Source organism: Pteropus vampyrus, unplaced genomic scaffold (assembly GCF_000151845.1).
Source record: "Pteropus vampyrus isolate Shadow unplaced genomic scaffold, Pvam_2.0 Scaffold2, whole genome shotgun sequence".
Taxonomy (NCBI): Eukaryota; Metazoa; Chordata; class Mammalia; order Chiroptera; family Pteropodidae; genus Pteropus; species Pteropus vampyrus.
Window position 1 is genome coordinate 3,319,859 of NW_011888783.1, and position 20,238 is coordinate 3,340,096.

At 39.1% G+C, this 20,238-nt stretch overlaps 1 protein-coding gene across 1 annotated transcript in view; it reads left to right on the forward strand.

The window, feature by feature from the left end:
- The first annotated feature begins 13,294 nt into the window (after window positions 1-13,294).
- STAT4 (signal transducer and activator of transcription 4) overlaps window positions 13,295-20,238 on the forward strand; it is a 108,638-nt gene continuing 101,694 nt past the window's right edge. Inside the window, exons 1-2 of the mRNA XM_011355925.2 lie at window positions 13,295-13,418; window positions 14,411-14,491. Coding sequence (XP_011354227.1) covers window positions 13,405-13,418; window positions 14,411-14,491 — 95 coding nt within the window. The 5' untranslated portion in view covers window positions 13,295-13,404. The remainder of the gene's footprint in view (window positions 13,419-14,410; window positions 14,492-20,238) is intronic.

The following is a 20,238-nucleotide window of genomic DNA, read 5'->3' on the forward strand; positions in this document are numbered from 1 at the left end:
AATGCAATTGACACTCAGAAATAGATCCACACAAATATACCCAACTGATTTTTGACTAAGGTGCTTTTGAAAGTAATTCATTGAAGATAGACTTTTCAATAAATGGTGCTGGAGCAATTGGACATGATAGACAAAGAAAATAGAAAAGAAAAAGAAAAAAGAATGAGCCTTGACCTAAACCTCACACTTCATACAAAAATTAACTGAAAATATATCATAGATTTAAAAGTAAAACATAAAACTATAAAACTTTTAGAAAAAAAACATAGTAAGAGTCTTTGGGACCTGACACTAGGTAAAGAGTTCTTAGACTTAGCACTCAAAACAAAATCCATAAAAAGAAAAACCAATAAACTGGACCTCATAAAATTTTAAAGTTTTGTACTGTGAGAGGCCATGTGAAGAGGATGAAAAGGCAAGCTACAGATTGGGAGAAAATATTTGCAAATCACATACGTGGCAAAGGACTAGTATCTATAATATATAAAGAATTCTCAAAACTAAAAGGTTAAAAACAATCTAATTAGAATTAGGGCAAAAAGACATGCATAGACATTTCACCAAAGAAAATATACAGATAGTAAATAAGCACAGGCAAAGATGTTCAATATCATTGGCTATTAGTGAGGTGCGCATTGAAATCACAGTGAAATCTCACCACACAGCTAGCAGAATGACTAAAATAAAATAATACCAAATGCTGGCGAGAATGTAGGGAAATTGGATATTTCATACACTGGTGTTGGGAATGTAAAATGATAGTCACTTTGGAATACAATTTAGAAATTTCTTGTAAAACTAAATATGAACTACTATATAATTGCACTATTTGGATATTTATCCCAGAAAAAAAAAAAAGAAAATATATGGTTACACAAAAACCTATGCACAAATGTTCATAGCAGCATTATCTGGTGTCCTTCGGCAGGTGAATAGTTCAGACTGGTACTTATGTAACATGGAATACTACTCAGTAATAAACAAGAACAGACTATTGTGATGCTGCAACAACATGAATGAATCTCCAGGGATTTGTCCTGAGTGAAAACAGCCAATCCCAAAAGGTTACATAGTTTATAACTGCATTTATCTAACATTTTTTTAAATGACGACACTTTATAAATGGAGACTAGATTAGTGGTCACCAGAGATGAGAAATTGGGGAGGTGTCATGAGGGAGGTGGGTATGGTGATAAAAGAGCCACATAAGGGATCCTCTTGGTGTTAGAACTGTTCAGTATCTTAACTATGGTGATCGAAGACCTTTAAGGGTGATAAATTGTATAGAACTTAATACACATGTGTGTGTGCAGGTAGGTACACACACGCGTGCACACACACACAAATGAGCACAAATAAAACTGGGAAAATCTGAATAAGATCCACAGATTGTATCAATTTCAGTATCCTGGTTGTGATGTTATACTATAGTTTAGCAAAATGTTATCATTGGTAAAGTGTACAAGGGATTTATCTGTCTTAATTCTTACAGTTGTATGTGAATCTATAATAATCTCGATTTAAATATATGTATATGTGTATGTATATATATTTTTTCTGTTGATGGAATAACAACCAAACTAACACATGTCAGCAAACTAAACTAATTTCTTATAAAGGTAATTCTAACCATTCTAGACATTTGTATGTTTACTCTCAGGCAGTGTCCATATCACGTCCAAAGAAACATTTTCTTTTCTTTTTTTTAATGATTGTATTTTTATCATGGAGGTAATATTGACTTGTAGAAAAGACGAAATATATAGAAATAGAAGTAAGGAAAATAAAATAAAGATTACTTCTAATCCCATTACTCCATAATACCTTGAATAGATGCCTTTTAGAGATAGGCCAATAATTTAATTGATTTTTAGTTTTTGCCATTTTAATATTGTAATTAATGCTCTCTTGCATGTTTCTTGGAATATATTCTTTAGAGAACTTACAATTTGTAAATTATATAATTTTTATACACATAAATAAGATCAAAAAATTGTATCAATGTCAATATCCTGATTATGATATCATCTTGTAGTTTTGCATTTGTACATATACATGTACGAGACACAGTTCATCTACCCTAGTGCATAGTGCTTATGGACGTTCCTGCTTCCTGTTTTGGTGATTATTCTACATCTGTGTCCATGTAGGAGGCTGAGACCCTCGGTGGGCACTTAGAGACAATGGATTACCACATCCATTCTAATCTCAGAGATACGCCAGGAATATCACCAGTGCTGTTACTTGAATTGCTCTATTAAAGGTGTATATTCAAAGACAGGCAGAAAGTCCTCCAATATCTATCAAAGACTTGGAGATTGTCCCTCCTGGATTTCTGTGGGCTTTACCCTACCTCCCAGGTCTGAGAAGTATGTGCATTTAACAAGCTTCCTTAAAATAAAAAGGGGAGAAAAAAAAAAAAGCACACTCCTAGATGGTCCAATTCTGCAGCCATTACTCAACATCTGTTAGTGGGTAAAGTCTTATTTTTTGACTCCACTTGTGCAAGCCCGTAAAGGGTTTTCCTGGACAGCAGATATTAGACCCTTTCAGAAAGACTCCAAAGTAGAATTAACTAGAAAAAAAAAAAAAAAAAAACTCCCTGCATTATTCAGGAAACAGTAAAAGAAGTACACGATTATATATTTCTCAGTCTTAAGCATCATGGTGCCACAAAAGTGTAAAAGGGGTAAAATAGGAAGCTCTACATGCACAAAAGTAAGTGCACTATTACAATCCAGGAGTGATCTTTTGCATCCAGAGTAACACCTCACAGGCCCTGGAAGCAATCGTCCTTTCCACAGTGGGTATACTAATTTAAATGCTTTGCTTGCACTGCTGATGTGACAGTCTTGCCTGGAAACTACCTGTGTTTTGTCTCACACTTTACTGAATTTAATCTGTATCTTTCCTGTTGCATATCAATGGATCCTTTTGAGATGGAAAGGATATAAGGAGAAGAGCTGACAGTTTAAAATGACGCTGTTTTCCCTCTTGTTTATAGCTGTCTTCTTATTCAGGGTTTGATTTGCTGTGAAATCAGAAGCGAAACTCTGCCCTTGGCAAAAAGCATCCGAAAGCAACACCAGAGCACACTGTGGTTGGCATCTACTCATGGTAATTCAAAGCCAGATCATCTATTTCCTTCTAAAAAGCTGGGGCAGATACTCAAACAAATAGGAGCCAGGCTAATTTAAGACATGATAGGAAACAGATTTTAGCAAGCCGGAATGATTTTTAAAAATTTCCTCAGACAGGAAATAAAAACAAGTTCCCTAGGATATTATTTGGAACATAATATGAAAGAAGATTGGTACATCCTAGTGCAGCTTTGGTAGCTTCAGCAATTGAGGCTGTCAGAAGGTGGAGTGCAGGTCTTTACATCATCAATACATGTGTCAGGAGAACAAGAATCTCCAGATGCCGCTACAGTCGATGTGTCCAGCAAAGCAGACAGATTTGCTAGAAATGAGATAATTTTTAAGGAATGAGGGGTTTCTACTCTACTTTATGACAGCTGGGAATGCAGCCTCCACAGCTGTGCTAAAAAGGGCACAGAGTGCTACGTTTCCACTTCGGTGTGAACATGAGAACACAGGTAAGAAGACCTCTGCACCAATCCTTGGAATTGTGCACCACAACTGATTTAGAATTAAAGGGAAGCAATAACTCCATCCGACACGCTCACCTTTGTTTATTGCACTTCCTCTCTATTATACTCTATTTGATTTTCAAAGACGAGGTCTTGCCTTTGAAAATGTTGAATCTTATAACACTCACTTTGATTCACCAATAAGGCAGGCTAGTATTGTTTAAAAAATTTTTGTTTCAAAACCAACAATAGCACTTCAAAATTATATCTTTCCGTCAATGTTCTTAAAACAGCTTCTAGACATTACCTCACTAAACCAACACCTTCAAAAGACTTTGATAAAGGCAAAAGTGGGGTGCCAACTAACCCCCCTTCATCTGCCTTATCAGTGTGATATTGTGGAAGGAAGCCTGGAACAGAGGCAGGCAGCCGTGCTTCTCTATTTTCTTTTTGACTTGGAGTGTCACTTAAGCACATACTACTCATCTGGAAAAAATGGAGGCTGACCCAAATGATTTGCACAGACTTTTCCATGCCTGAGTCTATGAAATTCTGAAATGAGGAAAAGTTCCTATTAAGAGAGGAAGAGCACCAACTGGCTATACCTTTAAGAAGTAGGCTTAACTTTAGCATCAAGCTTTATTTTCTTGAAGGGAAAATGGATATACCAGACCCAGTTTTTATGCCACCTAGATCCACTCATCCTCGCTTATTTTCCAAAGTCTGGCTTTGGCCATGAGCCTTCTTCCCTACCTGGGAAGGTCCTAGCAGTAGCCCTTGCATTGTTGCAGTCTCGAGGCCTCACTGCTGCTGCGGTCATTACCACAGACTGAAGCTTTAACAGACATGGCCAACTAAGGAAAACACTGCTGTGGCCACATTGTTGCCTGGACTAGGCCTTCAGAAGCTCCAGTGGCTACAAGGAGGGGACCTCGGCACAACTTGGAAGTTGGGGGAAGTTGCTACAAGGGAGTGAGCTTTGACCAATGGGAGATAAGAAATAAGAGATCACCTGCACATAAGTTGCTTGTTCTTTCTCCCAGACGTATTGTTCCAACATGCAGTTATTTTTATACAGTCTCTCTGGAGATGTCTTTTTAAGACTCATGTTTTGGTGACGCTCTGGCTGGCATGGTCCTGCACCTCCCTGTGTTTGTACCTTCTCGTTTGCCTCATTTCTCTTTTTCCCTGGCATTCCACCCTATGAAGTGTTAGCACATAAAATTTTGTCTCAGGTTCTGTTTTTTTAAGCAACCCAAGCTAAGACAATGGCATAGGGATTGCTCTTAGAAAGCATACCTTCAGGATAGAACTTTTCATCCCCATTTATGCTGGTAAACTGGATGTCCCTAATCCCTGACATGCAGTGATGTCACAGTTGCTAAAACTTTATTTTTTTTCAAAATTTCATTTTAATTAGTCCTTTATACCTATTTTACAAAATAAAAGCAAGAAACATTTAAATCTTTCTTGTCCTAGTTGTGCTATCTCTATTCCTAACTTGTTTTCTACCACTATAGGGTATGCTACAATTCTCATCAGATGCTATATAAGAAAAGTAAAATAAGATATTAACCTCTGCTTCAATGTACAGTTTCCAGAATGTGCCAGAACTGGGGAATTAGGCAACAGGGCGTTCATAAGTCTTCCATGCTTTGTCTACAGGTTGATTCTGTGCCTCTCGAATGAGAATGATCCAAGAGTCAATGTCATATGGATTCCTTTCTAATTTCTTTTCGGCTTTCTTCACCTTCTCTGGGACATATTCAGCTGTCTGCTCTGTGGCTTTGTCTCCTGACGTGGCCTCAGATGATTAGAACATGCGAACTGGCCTACAATGCGAAGCTAGAAAAGAAAAATTAAACTGAAAACCACCCCCAAACCAACAAAGTTAACCCAGTGGAGCCAGATAGCCAACACGAATCGCCGCTGCCCGCTCGGATGTGAATTAAAATCTAAAACTTTCGCCTGAGCTTAACTGACATGTGGTATGGGTGGAAGGCAAGGTATTGGCATATCAAGTGCTGCTGTGCTTGATGCGTCAAAGGAAAATAATTATAAGTGTCTTAAGGGGTGGCTGCTTTTGATGGCGCTGGAAGATTTAAAGAAAGGAATAACAGGCTCAAGGAAGCTAATTGCCCACTTACAGTCTGCTATGAAAGCCAGAGGGCCTCTATGGCAGCTTTTAAAAGCCTCTTGTCTCCTGAAGCTGCAAGGCAAACAAAGAAAATTGTATCCTGGATTGCATGTGATAGGGTGGCAAACCTACAAGAGACAAAACACACAGCATCAAAGTGCTCCTATGTCAAAGTGAGGGTCCTCACAGGGAAAGAGTGGGAACCTGAGACCTGAAATGGGAATATTTGAGTGTATAAACCTGATCATCATAAATATCCAAATGACCCTGCCTCTCCCGGCTAATAAAAATAGCCTCTTTTTCCTTCCCAGAGGAGAAAAACTTCTACTTGCCCTGAGACAATGCGGTGATCTTATCTGAAGCCTTGTGAAAGTGTACTTGTTCTCCTTAAAATCTACCCCATTGCCTCCAGGTCGATAATCATAGTAATATCGCAGAATAATCTGGCGGGGTGTTAGTGGGGGGTGGGAGAGGGAGGTGGTCTGATTAATGGATCATGACCTTCCTAGGAGTGAAATGAATAGATAGCCAGCTAGAATGTTGGGCTCTCTCTTTCTCACTTTATCTATCTATCTTTTTACTGAAAGGCCAGTTTCAAATGCAGCCTAGAGATAGAAAGGGGTCTGTAGCAAGTGCAGGCTGCAATGAAAGCTGCCCTGCCACTTGAACCATATAACTCACCTGTTTGAAGGTTCTAAAGGTATCTGTAAGGATGCCGTGTAAAATGTTCGAAAAGTCTCTTAGAAGAATCATAGCACAGATCCTTAATATTCTGGACGAAAATCTTATCTTTTGTGGCAGAGATCAACTCCCTATTTGGAAAAACAACATGACACTGGTCATAAATAGAAATTTAGTCCTCATCATGGAACACCAAGTGACTGTGACACAGCTGCTCACTGTGAGCTGAGTGTTATCAGATCAACCAAGTCATAAGGCCAGGCTGGTATGACAACAATCTACTACTTAACGGAAGAGGTACATTCAGGATCTGACTGAAGTCAGTCCAGAACACCTGAGTAAATTACACGGACAGGAGACCTGAGCTCATTTCCCCTGTCTCTGTTGTACCAATACGTGTCCTTTAACCCACACCTATAGAGTCATAGGGGATTCCCTATGACCACCTGACAGAGGAAGGGAGAAAGGACTTGGGCCTGGTTCACGACAGGGTTGGTGTAATATGTTGATGCCAACCAGAAATGAACTGCTGCTGCATGAAAGCCCCACTCAAGACTGGTCCTGAAGGAAAGTGGTTAAGAGAAATCCTCCTTTTGGGCAGAGTTAAGAGCAATACACCTGGTTATCCACTTCATGTTTGAGGGAAAGCGGCCTAAGGAAAGGACAAATACCGACTGCTGAGCAGTGGGAAATAATGTGACCAAATGGTCAGAACATAGAAGAAACAAGACATAAAGACATGAGATAAGGATGTCTAACAAAATGTATGTACATAGGTTAATGGGAGTTGACACAATGCATGCAGATCTTTCATTACATATTAATACCCACCAGGGAAAAATAACCTCATACAAAGCTCAACCAAGCAGACAACAAATCTCAGTCAGCTTCTTCCTGAGTCATCCCAGTGCTTGTGCAATGGGGCATGAAGCCATGGTGGCAAGGATGGAAACTAAGCTTAGATTAAAAAACATAGGGTCTCTCACACTAAGGCTGATTTAGGTACTGCTGCTATTGAATTTCTTACCTGCTAGGATCAGAGACTGATGCTGAGCCTTCAATATGGCCTTAATCTTGGAAAGAACTGCTAACTGATGGCAGGTCAATTATATCAGATTTCTTCCACCTTAGAAAGGGCAGTGATTCATACTTATCTAAACTGGTATTCTGGAAGATGGGTTTGCCTTTCCTGCCCACAGTATCTCCACCAGCACCACCATCTAAAAATCTGTAGAATCCTAAAGATCTGTAGAATGTCTGATATACTAACATTATACATATGACATTTTCTCAGAATAAACAAAGGAAGTGCAACAACAGGCTCCTGACTATAGAGTTCACTAGCTTTAAAATATATTCTATTACTCAGGAGCAACTAGCTTGATAGAATAGTAGAATGGCTTGTGGAAGTCTCATCTAAGATGTCAGCAAAGGAACAACATCTTGTGGGGTTGGAGGGCTGTCCTTCATGGTGTGATTGATTAGATAGGTAGGTAGGAAGATAGATAGATGATAGATAGATAGATAGATAGATAGATAGATAGATAGATAGATAGACAGACAATGATAGAAATAGACATATATCCCTTATGATATAGGATTGACTCTGTTCCACCATAACTCCCAGTGACTCACTTGTAGAATTTGAGATTCCCATCCCCACAAACTTAGTCTGTGCTAGATTAGAGGTCCTAACTCCCAAGGCAGGAACTCTTCTACCACTGGTTCCACTAACCTGGGAGCTACAACCACCACCTGGCCTTTTTGGGCACCATATGCTGGTGAATCAGTAGGTCAATAAGAGGAGTTACTTTATTCTCTTGAGGAGAGAGGTTTGCTGCTACAGAGAGGAGCATGTCTAGAATTAGCGAATTTACTGGGGCTTCTCTTGGTTCTTCTGTGTCCAACAATATCTATTAAAGGGCAATTACATCAAAAATGGTTTGATAAGACAAAAGCAACTAAAGGCTGAAACCCCTCAAAGATGAAGGTCTGGGTCTCCACACTAGGTAAGCAACCAAACCAGACCAAAATATTGGTCAAGAGTAAGGACAATCTAGAATGGGTGGTAAAGAAATAACAAATATCAGCTGTAGCAGCAAGGACTATGTCTTGGTTTGCTAACCTTCTTTAGCCTTTAAAGAGATCACAACTGGTCATTACCTTGAAGGACTGGACTTGTGCTTCCCCTTTTGGGAAAAGTAAGAACTAATTATTGTATGGATAAGAAAGTTGAGATGTCAGATCTAAGTATCCCAAGAGAGAGATCATTACGGAACTCTCCTTCCTTCTACTTTGGGCTGCCTGTGAAATGACAACTATCATGTTGCCAGTATTCTCAGACTCTGTCATGACACTTATCATCATCATGGGAAGAATCAAGGTGTTTCTGCTAAACCAGTCCAAACAGTAAGCCATGATAAGGTATAACTAGGGTGCACTGAAATCAGGGGAAGCACAGAGTGGGGAGTGATTTGATTCCAACATTGGTTCTAATAACATCAAGAAGAGCCTGCACAGGGCAGCCTATTGGCTAAAAATCTAAAATGTTCTTGATATGCACCAAGGCTATGTCTTGCTTATCAAGTTTTCTCTAAGAAATACAGAATAATCAAGGAGAGAACAGACCTCTTGTCAACTAGAAAAGCCACCTCAGAACCAAGGATATGGAATGAGAAAGACATTTGCACATTTCGTTTTTGTTAAATGAAAACTCAGTTTTGTTTTTGAGGTGTGTGTGTGTGTGTGTGTGTGTGTGTGTGTGTGCGCGCGTGCGCGAGCGCGCGCAAGCGTGCATATACGCAGCACACCTACAATAGTAGTACAAGGCAAAAGGAAGAAAACTTAAATTTTACCTCTCAGAAAAACCCAGAAAAGCAAACTGTGGAGATCCCAAGAGGAGTATAAAAGCATATCTGTTTATTTAAATCTGAATTGAATAAGAGTAGAAAAGGAAGACTAGCACTTTGTTTATCATTGGAATCTCCATACTGATAAGCCACTGTATTGAGATTCAGGTGGCCATAGAAAGGGCGATACTTGGGATTCAGAAACTAAGGGCAATGAATCTAAAGAGTCATGAAAAATCTAGTCTATGGGACAAGATTCAATGACCTAAGTTGAATATCTATAAAAGGTCTCCATACCCAATACCCTCACATTTTTTGTTCATGAAGTAAGCTAGTTTTGTATTCAAAATATTCAAGTGTATGATGAGATACAGGAAGATTCAATAAATATTTATGGAATGAAAAATGCTTATTACAAAATTCCAGGGCAGTGTTGGAAAATCCCTCTAAATGTCTCAAGGTCTAAACAAACAACTCTGTCAGGTTATTAGTTTCTAGAAGACCTTTTAAAAATTATTGGTAATTCACTATGGAAAACAGTATGAAGGTTCCTCAAAAACTAAGACTCGATCTACCATATGATCCAGCAATCCTTCTACTGGGTATTTACCCCAAAGACTTGAAAACCCATATCTGAAAAGATATTTGCACATCGATATTCATAGTAGCATTATTCACAGTGGCCAGGACATGGAAGCAACCAAAGTGCCCTATGATAGATGATTGGCTAAAGAAGCTGTGGTACATATATACAATGGAATATTACTCAGTCATAAGAAGAGATGAAATATCGCCATTTGTGACAACATGGATGGACCTCGAGATAATCATGCTAAGTGAAATAAGCTGGACAGAAAAAGTTAAAAATCACATGATATCACTTATATGTGGGATATAAACCTAAAAGCAACAAATAAATAGACCAAATAAACAGAGACTCATGGACATGGACTAGTGGTTAGCAGATGTTAAGGGATGGGGGAGTAGGGGGGAGGTAGATGAGGTAAAGGGGGTCAAATATAGTGGGTAGGGGGAAGGTGAAGTGGGTAAAAGAGATCAAATATATGGTATCTGAAGGGAACTGGACTTTGGGTGGTAATCACACAATAGAATATACAGATGTCAAATTATAATGTACACATGAAATTATATAATTATATTAACCAATGTTACCCCCATACTCTTAATTTATAAAAAAGTTTTAAAAAAGTACTGGTAATTGTAAAACTAATTATTTGGAACACATAACTTAAATTGTATATTAGTAATACATTATAGTTCTCCAGAGAAAAAGAACTGATAGGATGTGTGTGTGTGTGTGTGTGTGTGTGTGTGAGAGAGAGAGAGAGAGAGAGAGAGAGAGAGAGAGAGAGAGAGACCGAAAGAATTAAAATTGACTATGGAGACACAAACCCAAAATCTTCAGGGTAGGTTGGCAGGCCAGAGACTCAGAGAAGAGTGACAATTTGAATTCAAAGGCAGTCTGCTGGCAGAATTCCTCTTCATAAGAGGACATCCGTCTGTTTTCTATTAAGGCCTTCAATTGATAGCATGATGAGGCCTACCCACTTTATAGAGGGTAATCTGCTTTCCTCAAAGTCTACTAATATAAACGTTTATCTTAAATAACAAAAACCTGCACAGAAACGTCTAGAATAATATTTGACCAAATATCTGGCTACTATGGCCTAACCAAGTAGACACATAAAATTAACCATTACAAGCAATAAGTGAATATTCAAGCATATTTAATTAGATTATAAAGTTATTTCTTTGCATTGAGAGAATGAGTATATTTGTTGAGTTTGCAACACAAATGCTTTGATTTAGTTGTTAAAGGATACACTTAAATACATTTAAAAGTGATTTGTTCCCTGTGAGCGCCAAAGCAGCATCAGGCCCTAACAGTGGTCAGTTAACACCCTGAAGTTTTGTGCTGTGTGGGTTGCGGTAAGTGACCAATTAATTCGTCTTGATTTTCCTGAGACTTTCTCAATTTTAGTACTGAAAATTCCATTTCCTCAGAGACTCATCAGTCCCAGCAAACCAGAACACGGGCCTCGTAGTATGCTGTGTTAAAACGTTTTTATTTTTGAGAGGAAGAAGGATTTAGGGCTGGCTGTGCTGGCAATCAAATAATTTATGTTTGAATAGGTGTGAATAACTTTATGATGCTTCCTGCATCCCACTTGGAAAGAAATCTTAAACAAGCAAAGAGGACCAGCAATGAGGCATTGTCCCTGGGTAACTTTATCATTTGCTGTGGCTAATAGGGGACTTCACAGTGCTGGTGGTGATCACCCATCCAAAATAAGGTTTGACCTCATTGTTTGCATCTATGGCCTCCAAAGACAAAAGTCAGGGCCTCTCTAAAGAGGTGGCTGCCCTGGCAGCAGGCATGGACCAGGTCTATGATTGGGTCTGCCCTCCATTAGGTCATAAGAGCACCCATGACAACATAGGAGTGGGCAGGCCAGGTGACCAGAGCCTTCCTGCACAGTCACAGCATTCCACCGTGGCAAAGATATACCTCTGTCACCCACATATGACATTTCTTGTCTTCCTGGCCCCATTTGCTTAAGCAGTATGTAGAAAAATTTTAGGATTCTAAAATTTATTTGGGACCATAGAGCCATAGAGCCCTTGAGTTTGGGGAAGATGTTTGAGAGGTGAGACTAGCCTCCAAGTGCTCCGAGTGGCTCCCCTTTCATGTATTTGACATTGTGAGCATCCACACCAGGTTTTGTTTAATGAAAGTATTCTTTTTATTGCTAAAATATTTGAAAAGAACAAAAATATAGTATACAGAATAGTTATAACATTTACCTATACAGATGTAATTATGAATATTTAAACCACTTGAGTGCTAAAATGACCCCAGTGTGCAACCACATATTTATGTCTTTTTCTTTCATTTCCAAATACAGCATTCTTCTCTCTTCCCTTCCTTTTTTTTTTAAAGAAAAATTAAAGACCTAGAATTGGAGTGGTTAGGTTTAAATTCCAGCTGTGTGATTTTCTAGCTCTATGACTATGACAAGTAAACCGAAGTTACTTGAGCCTTTATTTCTTTATGTATAACATGAACGTAATAATACTGACCTTCTGGGATCTGTCAGGATCAATGAAATAATGTATATAAAGTGCCTGGCATATAGTTGCTTAATAAATGGTAGCTACTATTCTAATAAATTGACCACCAACTTTCAAAATAGAGCCTCTGCATACCTCTCACCAGTCTAATCTCTCACCATCTTCTTACAGTTTACTCAGTTCTGGCTTGAAAATTTCTTCCAGTTCCGGCAGAGGCTTAAAACACTTCCAGAATAGACACATAAGGAGTTTTCTGAGGAATTGTTATGGGTTTGGTAAGGGGTGGCAGAAGATGCTCGAAAGTGTGAACTTATCCTGCCCCAAATCATTGGATATGCTTCAAATATTCTCATCTGCCTGCGTACTGTTTCTCTTCTTCACTCAACTAACCATTAATGTTCTCCCAAGCTGAGGTGTCACCTCACCAAGAAGGTTTCCCCCCACTCTTCTCATTTAGATTAGAGGCCCTTCCTTTATACTCTACCAAGGAACCCATGAGAAGTCACCATATGCTTTAACATTTTGCCCCTCCCAAGACTATTTAGCATACACATTTCATGGTGCCTGTATGACTACCGTCTGTTGTAAGAGGACCTCTACTCATAGCCTCTGGATGGCCATGTTTGACACAGTGTGACCCTCCCTCCTCTCCACCCCATTTCCTTCCTCCCACATTAAAGTTGGAATAATTATGAGCACCCAACCCAAAGTCTTTGCTATGAACTATAAACTATGACTCATCATCTATGGCAGTGGTTTCAGTCCCATTTGTGTGTCAGTATCACCACTGGAACTTTAAAACAAATATACATGTCAGGCTGTCCATCCTCAAAGATTCAGTAGGTGCAGGGTGGGCCACATATTGGTATTTTTTAAAAAGCCCCTCAGATAATTCTAATTAGAAACCAGGCTGAATGACGCTGAACTAGCACAGAAAGAAGAGCTGGTCTAATTAGATTCTACTGGAAATTTGAAGGAAGAAACATGGAACAAATTTTATAATGAAGAGTGGAATGGAGAGTGACAGAAGCTCATGAGATTGAAGGAGAGCTATGGAAAGTCAAAGGCACATATCATCTGAAGTTACCAGGGAGCAAAGAAAATGTGATTAGTGATGAGGTTGGTCATTAGAGAGAATGGAGCTGATGTGTACAGAGAAGCTGACACTACAGAGAGAGAGAGACAAAGAGAGAGGTAAAGTGCCAAGGAGGAAAACAAGTAAACAGAACGAGCAGAGGCAGAGACGGAAACTAAAAGAGATAAATGAGACAGAGAGAAAGAGAGTGAGAAGCCTCTTTTGGAGCACCACCATCAGCCTAGAAACTTCTGTAGACTTCTCATTCATCATCCACATCAAATCTTGTCAATTCCACCTCAAAAAATCTCTTTGAAATGTGTCTCTTTGTCCTCTAAACCTACTGTCGATGCCTTGGTCCCAGCCTTCAACGCTTGCTGAGACTATGGTAAAAACTTCACTTCTAGTCTCTCTCCCTCTAAAATCCTCCTACCCCAGTCTATCCCCAACACAGATGCCAATCACATGACCTCATTCTCTCATTTATGAAGCAACAGGTCTTCCTGATCTGGCTCAACTTGCCTCACCTCATTAAAACATGTATCCTCCTCCAGACCTCACACTCCTGCCACAGCAGATCTGGCCCTTACCTTTGTAAAAGTGGTTCCCTCAGCCTTCTCTTTTGTTTTTGGTAATGTCCTACTGGGTCTTCAAAACCTAGTTCAAAAATACTTCAGTGATGCTTTTTCACCTCCTTCAGGCAGTGTTAGCTTATTACAAAGCTCCTACCTCCCCCGTTATACCCTGAGCTCCTCAATGAGGAGGACTCTCCTATTTACCTCTGAATTCCCGGGGCCCCAAATGCACAGGGTGGGTGCCAAATGAGAAATAAACTGGATTTGGGGACTTTTAGATAATGAAAGAGCAATTATTTGAGAGCCAAGTCATCGCTGGATGGGTAGACTAGCCACGTGTAGGATTCTGTATCCCTAGACTCTGCTCTTGGGGTTTCAATGTCTTGCCTTAGGCTAGTTTTCCTAAAGCTCCATGGAAACCTCAAGGCTTCTGAAGGTGACAGTTCTGAGATGCAAAAAGCAGATGGGGTGCAGTAGCCATTTGTCCATGTGGGTAATTGGATTGCAAGAACAGTTTCCTTCCTTTTTACTTGGAATCCTAAGAAAATGTCTCAATAGGGGAACTCAATCTTGAAAAGGGAGGAGATAGAGACATGTATTAACTCATTCTCTGTGACCTGAACCACTTAGAGCCTCCAACAAAGCTTGGGTGGAGGGGTGGGGAGTGGGGGGATCTGAGTACAACCAGTGTTGCAGCAATTACTCTGATGCAGAAAGGCACTTGCAAAAAGCAATTTAAAAGACCAGCTTTTATTTTGTATATTTTGTTTCCCTTGACAGGGTTGACAAATGGACTAAGAGGTTTGCTCACTAGAGGAAGCTCAGTAGCACATATCAAGGCAACTAACTTGGAAATCTCTAGCGGATGAGCATGATTCAGGGGTCTGTGGAATGTTAATTCGAGGACTCTCGTGAGCCCTGGTCACTTCCATTGGCTGAAAAAATATTTTAAAATCTTGACTTGTGTGCTAACAGTTTTCATTTTGGTCGTGACTCCCACTTGAGTCACTTGGTATTAGACAGAAAATGCGTAGGAAGGGGCAGATCCATGCCAATTGAAAGGAGAGAGGCTAGTCTGGGCAGAGCATTTCGTAGGATGTAGATTTGAGTGTAAGCCAACCATGTTTAAAATCCTCATTCTTGTAAGCTAGCACATGACCTCTCCATTAGGGGGAGGAGAGTCCAGAGGTACATATTTGCTGTCTGAAGTGGCCTGTGCAATTCATCTAGAAACCTGCATCACTATGAACCTGAAATTAATCATAGCGATGAACAAGAACATGCCGGGGCACAGAGGTCAGTTTCGTTTGATAAGAGTGGAATGCGTGGTCTAGCTGGGAATGTGCTGACATTTGTTACATTCAGGAAAATTCTACACAGCCTCTCTCTCTGGAGAGGATTCCTGGAAAAGGAAAGGGCTCCCTGTGAGGCCGTAAGAATGAGGACCCCCTCAAAGCCCTGGCTTTTGATGCTGTCCAGAATCACAGTGATCCTAACACCCTAACACCATCCGATGCTGCTGTTTTTCATCCTGCAAGAGAAAACATCTCTCCATCCATGCCTGCGGGGTTTCCTGTGTTTGTCCAAATCATGTTAGAAGCAGAATGCCTAGTTAGTAATCAAGCACCAGTTGGAGCTGTTTCCTACCCAACGTATGGTTTTAATTTTGAAGCTTTCCATTCCATTGTTCTTTAGCACAGTGAATGGCTTATAACCCAGCTAACTGCATCTCCCAGTTTAGACTGGGAAACCAAGTGTAATTCTGGCTTAGACTTCAAGCAGACTAGAGCCACATTTTGTTGGTTTTTGTTGCTACTGTTGTTAGTTTTTGAAAGAAGCGAGGACAGAACAAAGCAGCAGTGGGAATGGCATTTGAAGTTTGCTTTCGGTGTTTTGGAAAAATATGCCACTATCCCTACAAAAGATGTTGCCTTCAAAATGTGAAAGAAAGAACTCCTTACTGTTTCAAGCTGGTTCTTCAAAATGAGTTGTTTAGGGAGCAGTAGAAATCTGGTAAGGGATCATAGACTTAAGGAGGTGAGAGACGATGGGAAAAGTCATCAAATGTAATTCTTTGTTTTAATAAGACCATAATTTGTAGTTTTCTTTTGAAGTGATGCAGTTCAGAAACAGGTATTGTAGATGAATCTGGGTCTCTGTACATCTCTGCTTCCGTATCTTCGAATCCACGTTCACAAATTCTACTCTCACTTCTCTGAAGATGGCTTTTGAATCTGTGAGTGCAGAGGAATTGGCATCAAACAGAACTGGGTTAAAATCTCAGTTTTATCGCTTAATTGCCATTTGACCTTGCATAGTTTACTTGAATCCTCTGACCCTCAGTCTCCTCATTTATAATATGGGAATAATAGCTATCTCGCAGGGATGATTTTAAGACTAAATGAGATAATGCTCTTACTTAGATAATGCACACAACTCTTTTAAAGTAAAAAAATTTGGTAAAGTTCAGTGTTTACTTAAGTTATTTTTATCATAATATTATTTAAGTACACACATAAAATTAAAACTAGGTAAAAACACCTTAGAAATATATTCATCTCTACTTTTCACCATATACAAAACCGATTTTTTAAATTAAATTCAATAAAAATATAATCCACAAAATTCAAATTAACAACAAATTTAATATAATGGATGTAGTTTTACTGAAATTAAATGCATTTCCAATGTGACGCTGACACAGTTACATGAAGATTCATGTGAGTTCAGCAAGTCTATAACATCCGGTTACAATGCACATGTCCCAGGAATTCAGTTAGTCCCCAGACAGATCTCCCAGCCTGTTTGCCATGGCATAATGGGTTGTCAGGTAGTATTTCTCCAACTCTATCTTAAATTATTGCTTGTGCTAAAGAGGGATGTTTTTTACCCAGCTACTTACACGACCAAGCAGGGACACTGGGGACCCCCCAGGCCAAGCTCAGCCCGAGGGAACCTTTGCCTTGTTTTTCAATTGTAAACCATTTTATAGAAAACTATACTTGAGTGGGCTTAGAGTCCCACACCCCTCTAAAATCCACTGAGAAATCTTCAACAGAGGAGTCATATGTTAACTTTATCTTTTAGGAGGATCACTTTGGCAGCAGTTTTGAGGATGGGTCGAAGTGGCTGAGAATTAAGTCAGGGGAAGCCAGTGGGTCATAGAAATACCCGAAACTCATGAGCCTGATGTTCAAAACATCACAACACTTTGACTATTCACCAGCTTTATCCACTTTTTGTTAATACGAGGCTTCTGCTCCCGTCAATGAGCCTTGCTTTACCCTCCTTGAGCACACTGCGTTTTTCTGTCTATTCAGCCTTTACTCGTCTGTCTATTCAACCTTTCTCGTTACTTATAACATCTTCTCTCAGCCTCTATCAAAAGTCATAACGACTCTTTAAGGTCCATCACCTCCATCCAGTCTTACTTAGTTTCTTCAAACTACCTAATATGAATCACAAATTACCTTGGATTGAGGTACTTAGTTCAATAGTATGAGTTGTCTCTTCCAGCAATCAGGAACAAATTTGACAGTAGGAATGTTTCTTGCGCACAATATCTCACTGGTTTTAGCTTGCTACAGCTCATTGTTCAGTGTTGGTTTTCAGTAATTTACTGAATTAATAGATGAATAAACTACCCTCTGACTCATCTTGTAGATACCTGTCTATGGGTCTAAGGAAATTACACAGTAACTGCTTAAAAGGTATTCAGACTGGATGTTTTACATTAAGTTCATAAGTGAAAGGTGAGAGTTCATTTAAGATATAGAAGTTTGTTAGAGATCTTCAAATTAAGCTTATTTAATGTTATTTTGCAAAAGAACATGTACAATAATGAAAGCCACAGAAAATGGGAGGTAGGAACATGTTTTCAAGTTTACTGATTTATAAAGAAAGTAAAAATAGAAGTGAACAATGAAAAGACTGAAATAATTTTTTTCTCCATATGATTTGTTTTACCTTTGTTTTACTTCTGATCTTAACAAAAACAAAGTTGCAGATAAAAGCACTGGTCAGTAATATATTGAAACTGTATAAAGCAATAAATAAAAAAAAATACTTTAGGAGGTCAAGGTCTACAGACAAGGCTGGAATTATACTTTAACCATAAGTTAAAAAAATTAAAAAGAAACCAAATCATAATTGAAAGAGCTGTTTAAGACATTAATTCTTTTTTGAAATTTTGTCCTAGTATATACCAAGTCTTCAAGTAATGGAAAAAAAGTAACCAGGACTTAGTTACATCTTAATTGTTATTTCTTTGAAAAAATTTTTAATAGAAAAGTCAGTACTGATTAGATCATAATTGCAATACTTCCTGATACAGCTATTGTCATTGGAGAAAAACCTAATCAACTTTTTATCATTTTTATTTTCTTTATACCTAGTAAGGTGTCTTGAAAAAACCAGCATCTGATAAGTGTTTGTCGAATGAGTGAGTGAATAAATGAAGAATGAATAAATAATAATGTGCGAAGCAGTCATTTAGTGATAGCTCATTGAATGGCGGGCACAGAGTCTCAGAGGAACTGAACAATCTTCACAGGGCCATGCTTGAACATTCAATTTTTAAGGGACAGGAAATGCAGAACATCTCAGATTATCTTAAGTCCCTTGTGTTCAGACCCCTGGTATAAGCTGTGTCTCCAGTTCTGGTCTCTATCTACCTTATGTGGACCTTGAGACCCCAGTCCAGTCATGGCATCTTTAGCTTGGCTGTGTACTTTGCACTTCTGGTCCCAGCTCTGACGCACAGATATAATTTACTTATCATTTGTCAATAAGTTAAAATATTAGATTAGTCGAAGGGAAAATGTTGTTTATGTAAAGTCAATATCTTGTTCCATTCACAATATTCACTGTGGCGATTTTTTTCCTTTGCTATAAAAGTTGAGCTTACAGGTCTTTAATTTTCAAAACTAAACTTTTTTCCTTTTTATTACATAACCATTTTATGTTGGCTTTTTTCCCAGTGTGCTGGCACTTCCTCAGTCTTCCATGAAGTGTTAAGGAATAACAGATGTAACCAGGAAAAACTTCAACCGATTCAGCAAGTTCTCTGTGAAGTAAGTCATAGTCCTTGTAAGTTTGAATACAGCTTCTTTATAAACAATCATCTACTGTTGGTCTCTTTTTCTCTTTCTGGGGCTCTCTGTTCTCATTTTTAGTCCACGGTTTGGTACTATTTTAATATTCTATCGATCAAAGTATAATGGCAGCTTCTGATAAAAATTCAGCTCCAAGCTGCTCAAGAAAAAAAGGAGGGAATTTATTTTCCAGATTAACTGAGAAGGCCATTGGGCTTTAGATATGACTAGGTCCAGGGATACATCTTGGCTTTGTTTAATGACATCTTCCTTAGACAGGGGAAGAAGCCACCAAAAGCTCTAAGCTTACGTGATCCTTACCACTCACAGTCCCAAAAAAAGAGTCAGAAAGATTGAGTGCTGTAATTGGCCATTCTGGGTCCCACCGTGAGTCCAAGAACGCCAGACATCATGGGGAATAAAGTGCTTTTAGACTGAGACTTCTGAGTTCTTTACAACAAAGCCCAAAGTGGAATGGGAATCTGGCAAGCAGTCTCGATAGTTGTAGCCTCTCACCCCCAAGTATTATAAAATCTACTTTGAGAATTTGAATTAGCCATGTATTTGAAATTGAGAAGAAAATATACCCAGGAACAAGGCAGACTCTCCAGTTAAAATAAAGACCCAAGCCTAGGGGTGAGAAACCAAACATTTCAGCTGTGCTATTGAATAAATTCAGTCAAGTGAATAAATAAACCCAAAACAATAGCCCTTTCTGAGCCAGAGTTTACACAATACAGTACACAGCAAAGGTGAAAGACTGCAGACAGTAGGAGTCTCTAGAACTTGTTCCCTGTGTTGGCCTTGTCTTATCAAGGTGTTCTCAGTGGTAACCTGACCTTGAGTTTTACGCAGGCATCATTTACAAGAGTTAATTACCTTCAACCAGATAACTACATTGGTTATCTCCAAAGAAAAGAGCAGCACTGTGTTGGAAGCTCCTGTGTAAGGAATTAAGTAGGGCATGAGTACAGCCAACTAAAACAGATTTAGTGCTCTGTCAGTATTGCCAGAGAAGACAACAAAGTCAGTGCAGTTCTTTCTACTTGGCCCTTTGCCTCAAATGAAGTGTGAGATTCCCTATCTGGGGATTCTGCCCTTTGCTGGAAAGATGAGTTGACTGGATGATCTAATCGTTTTTTC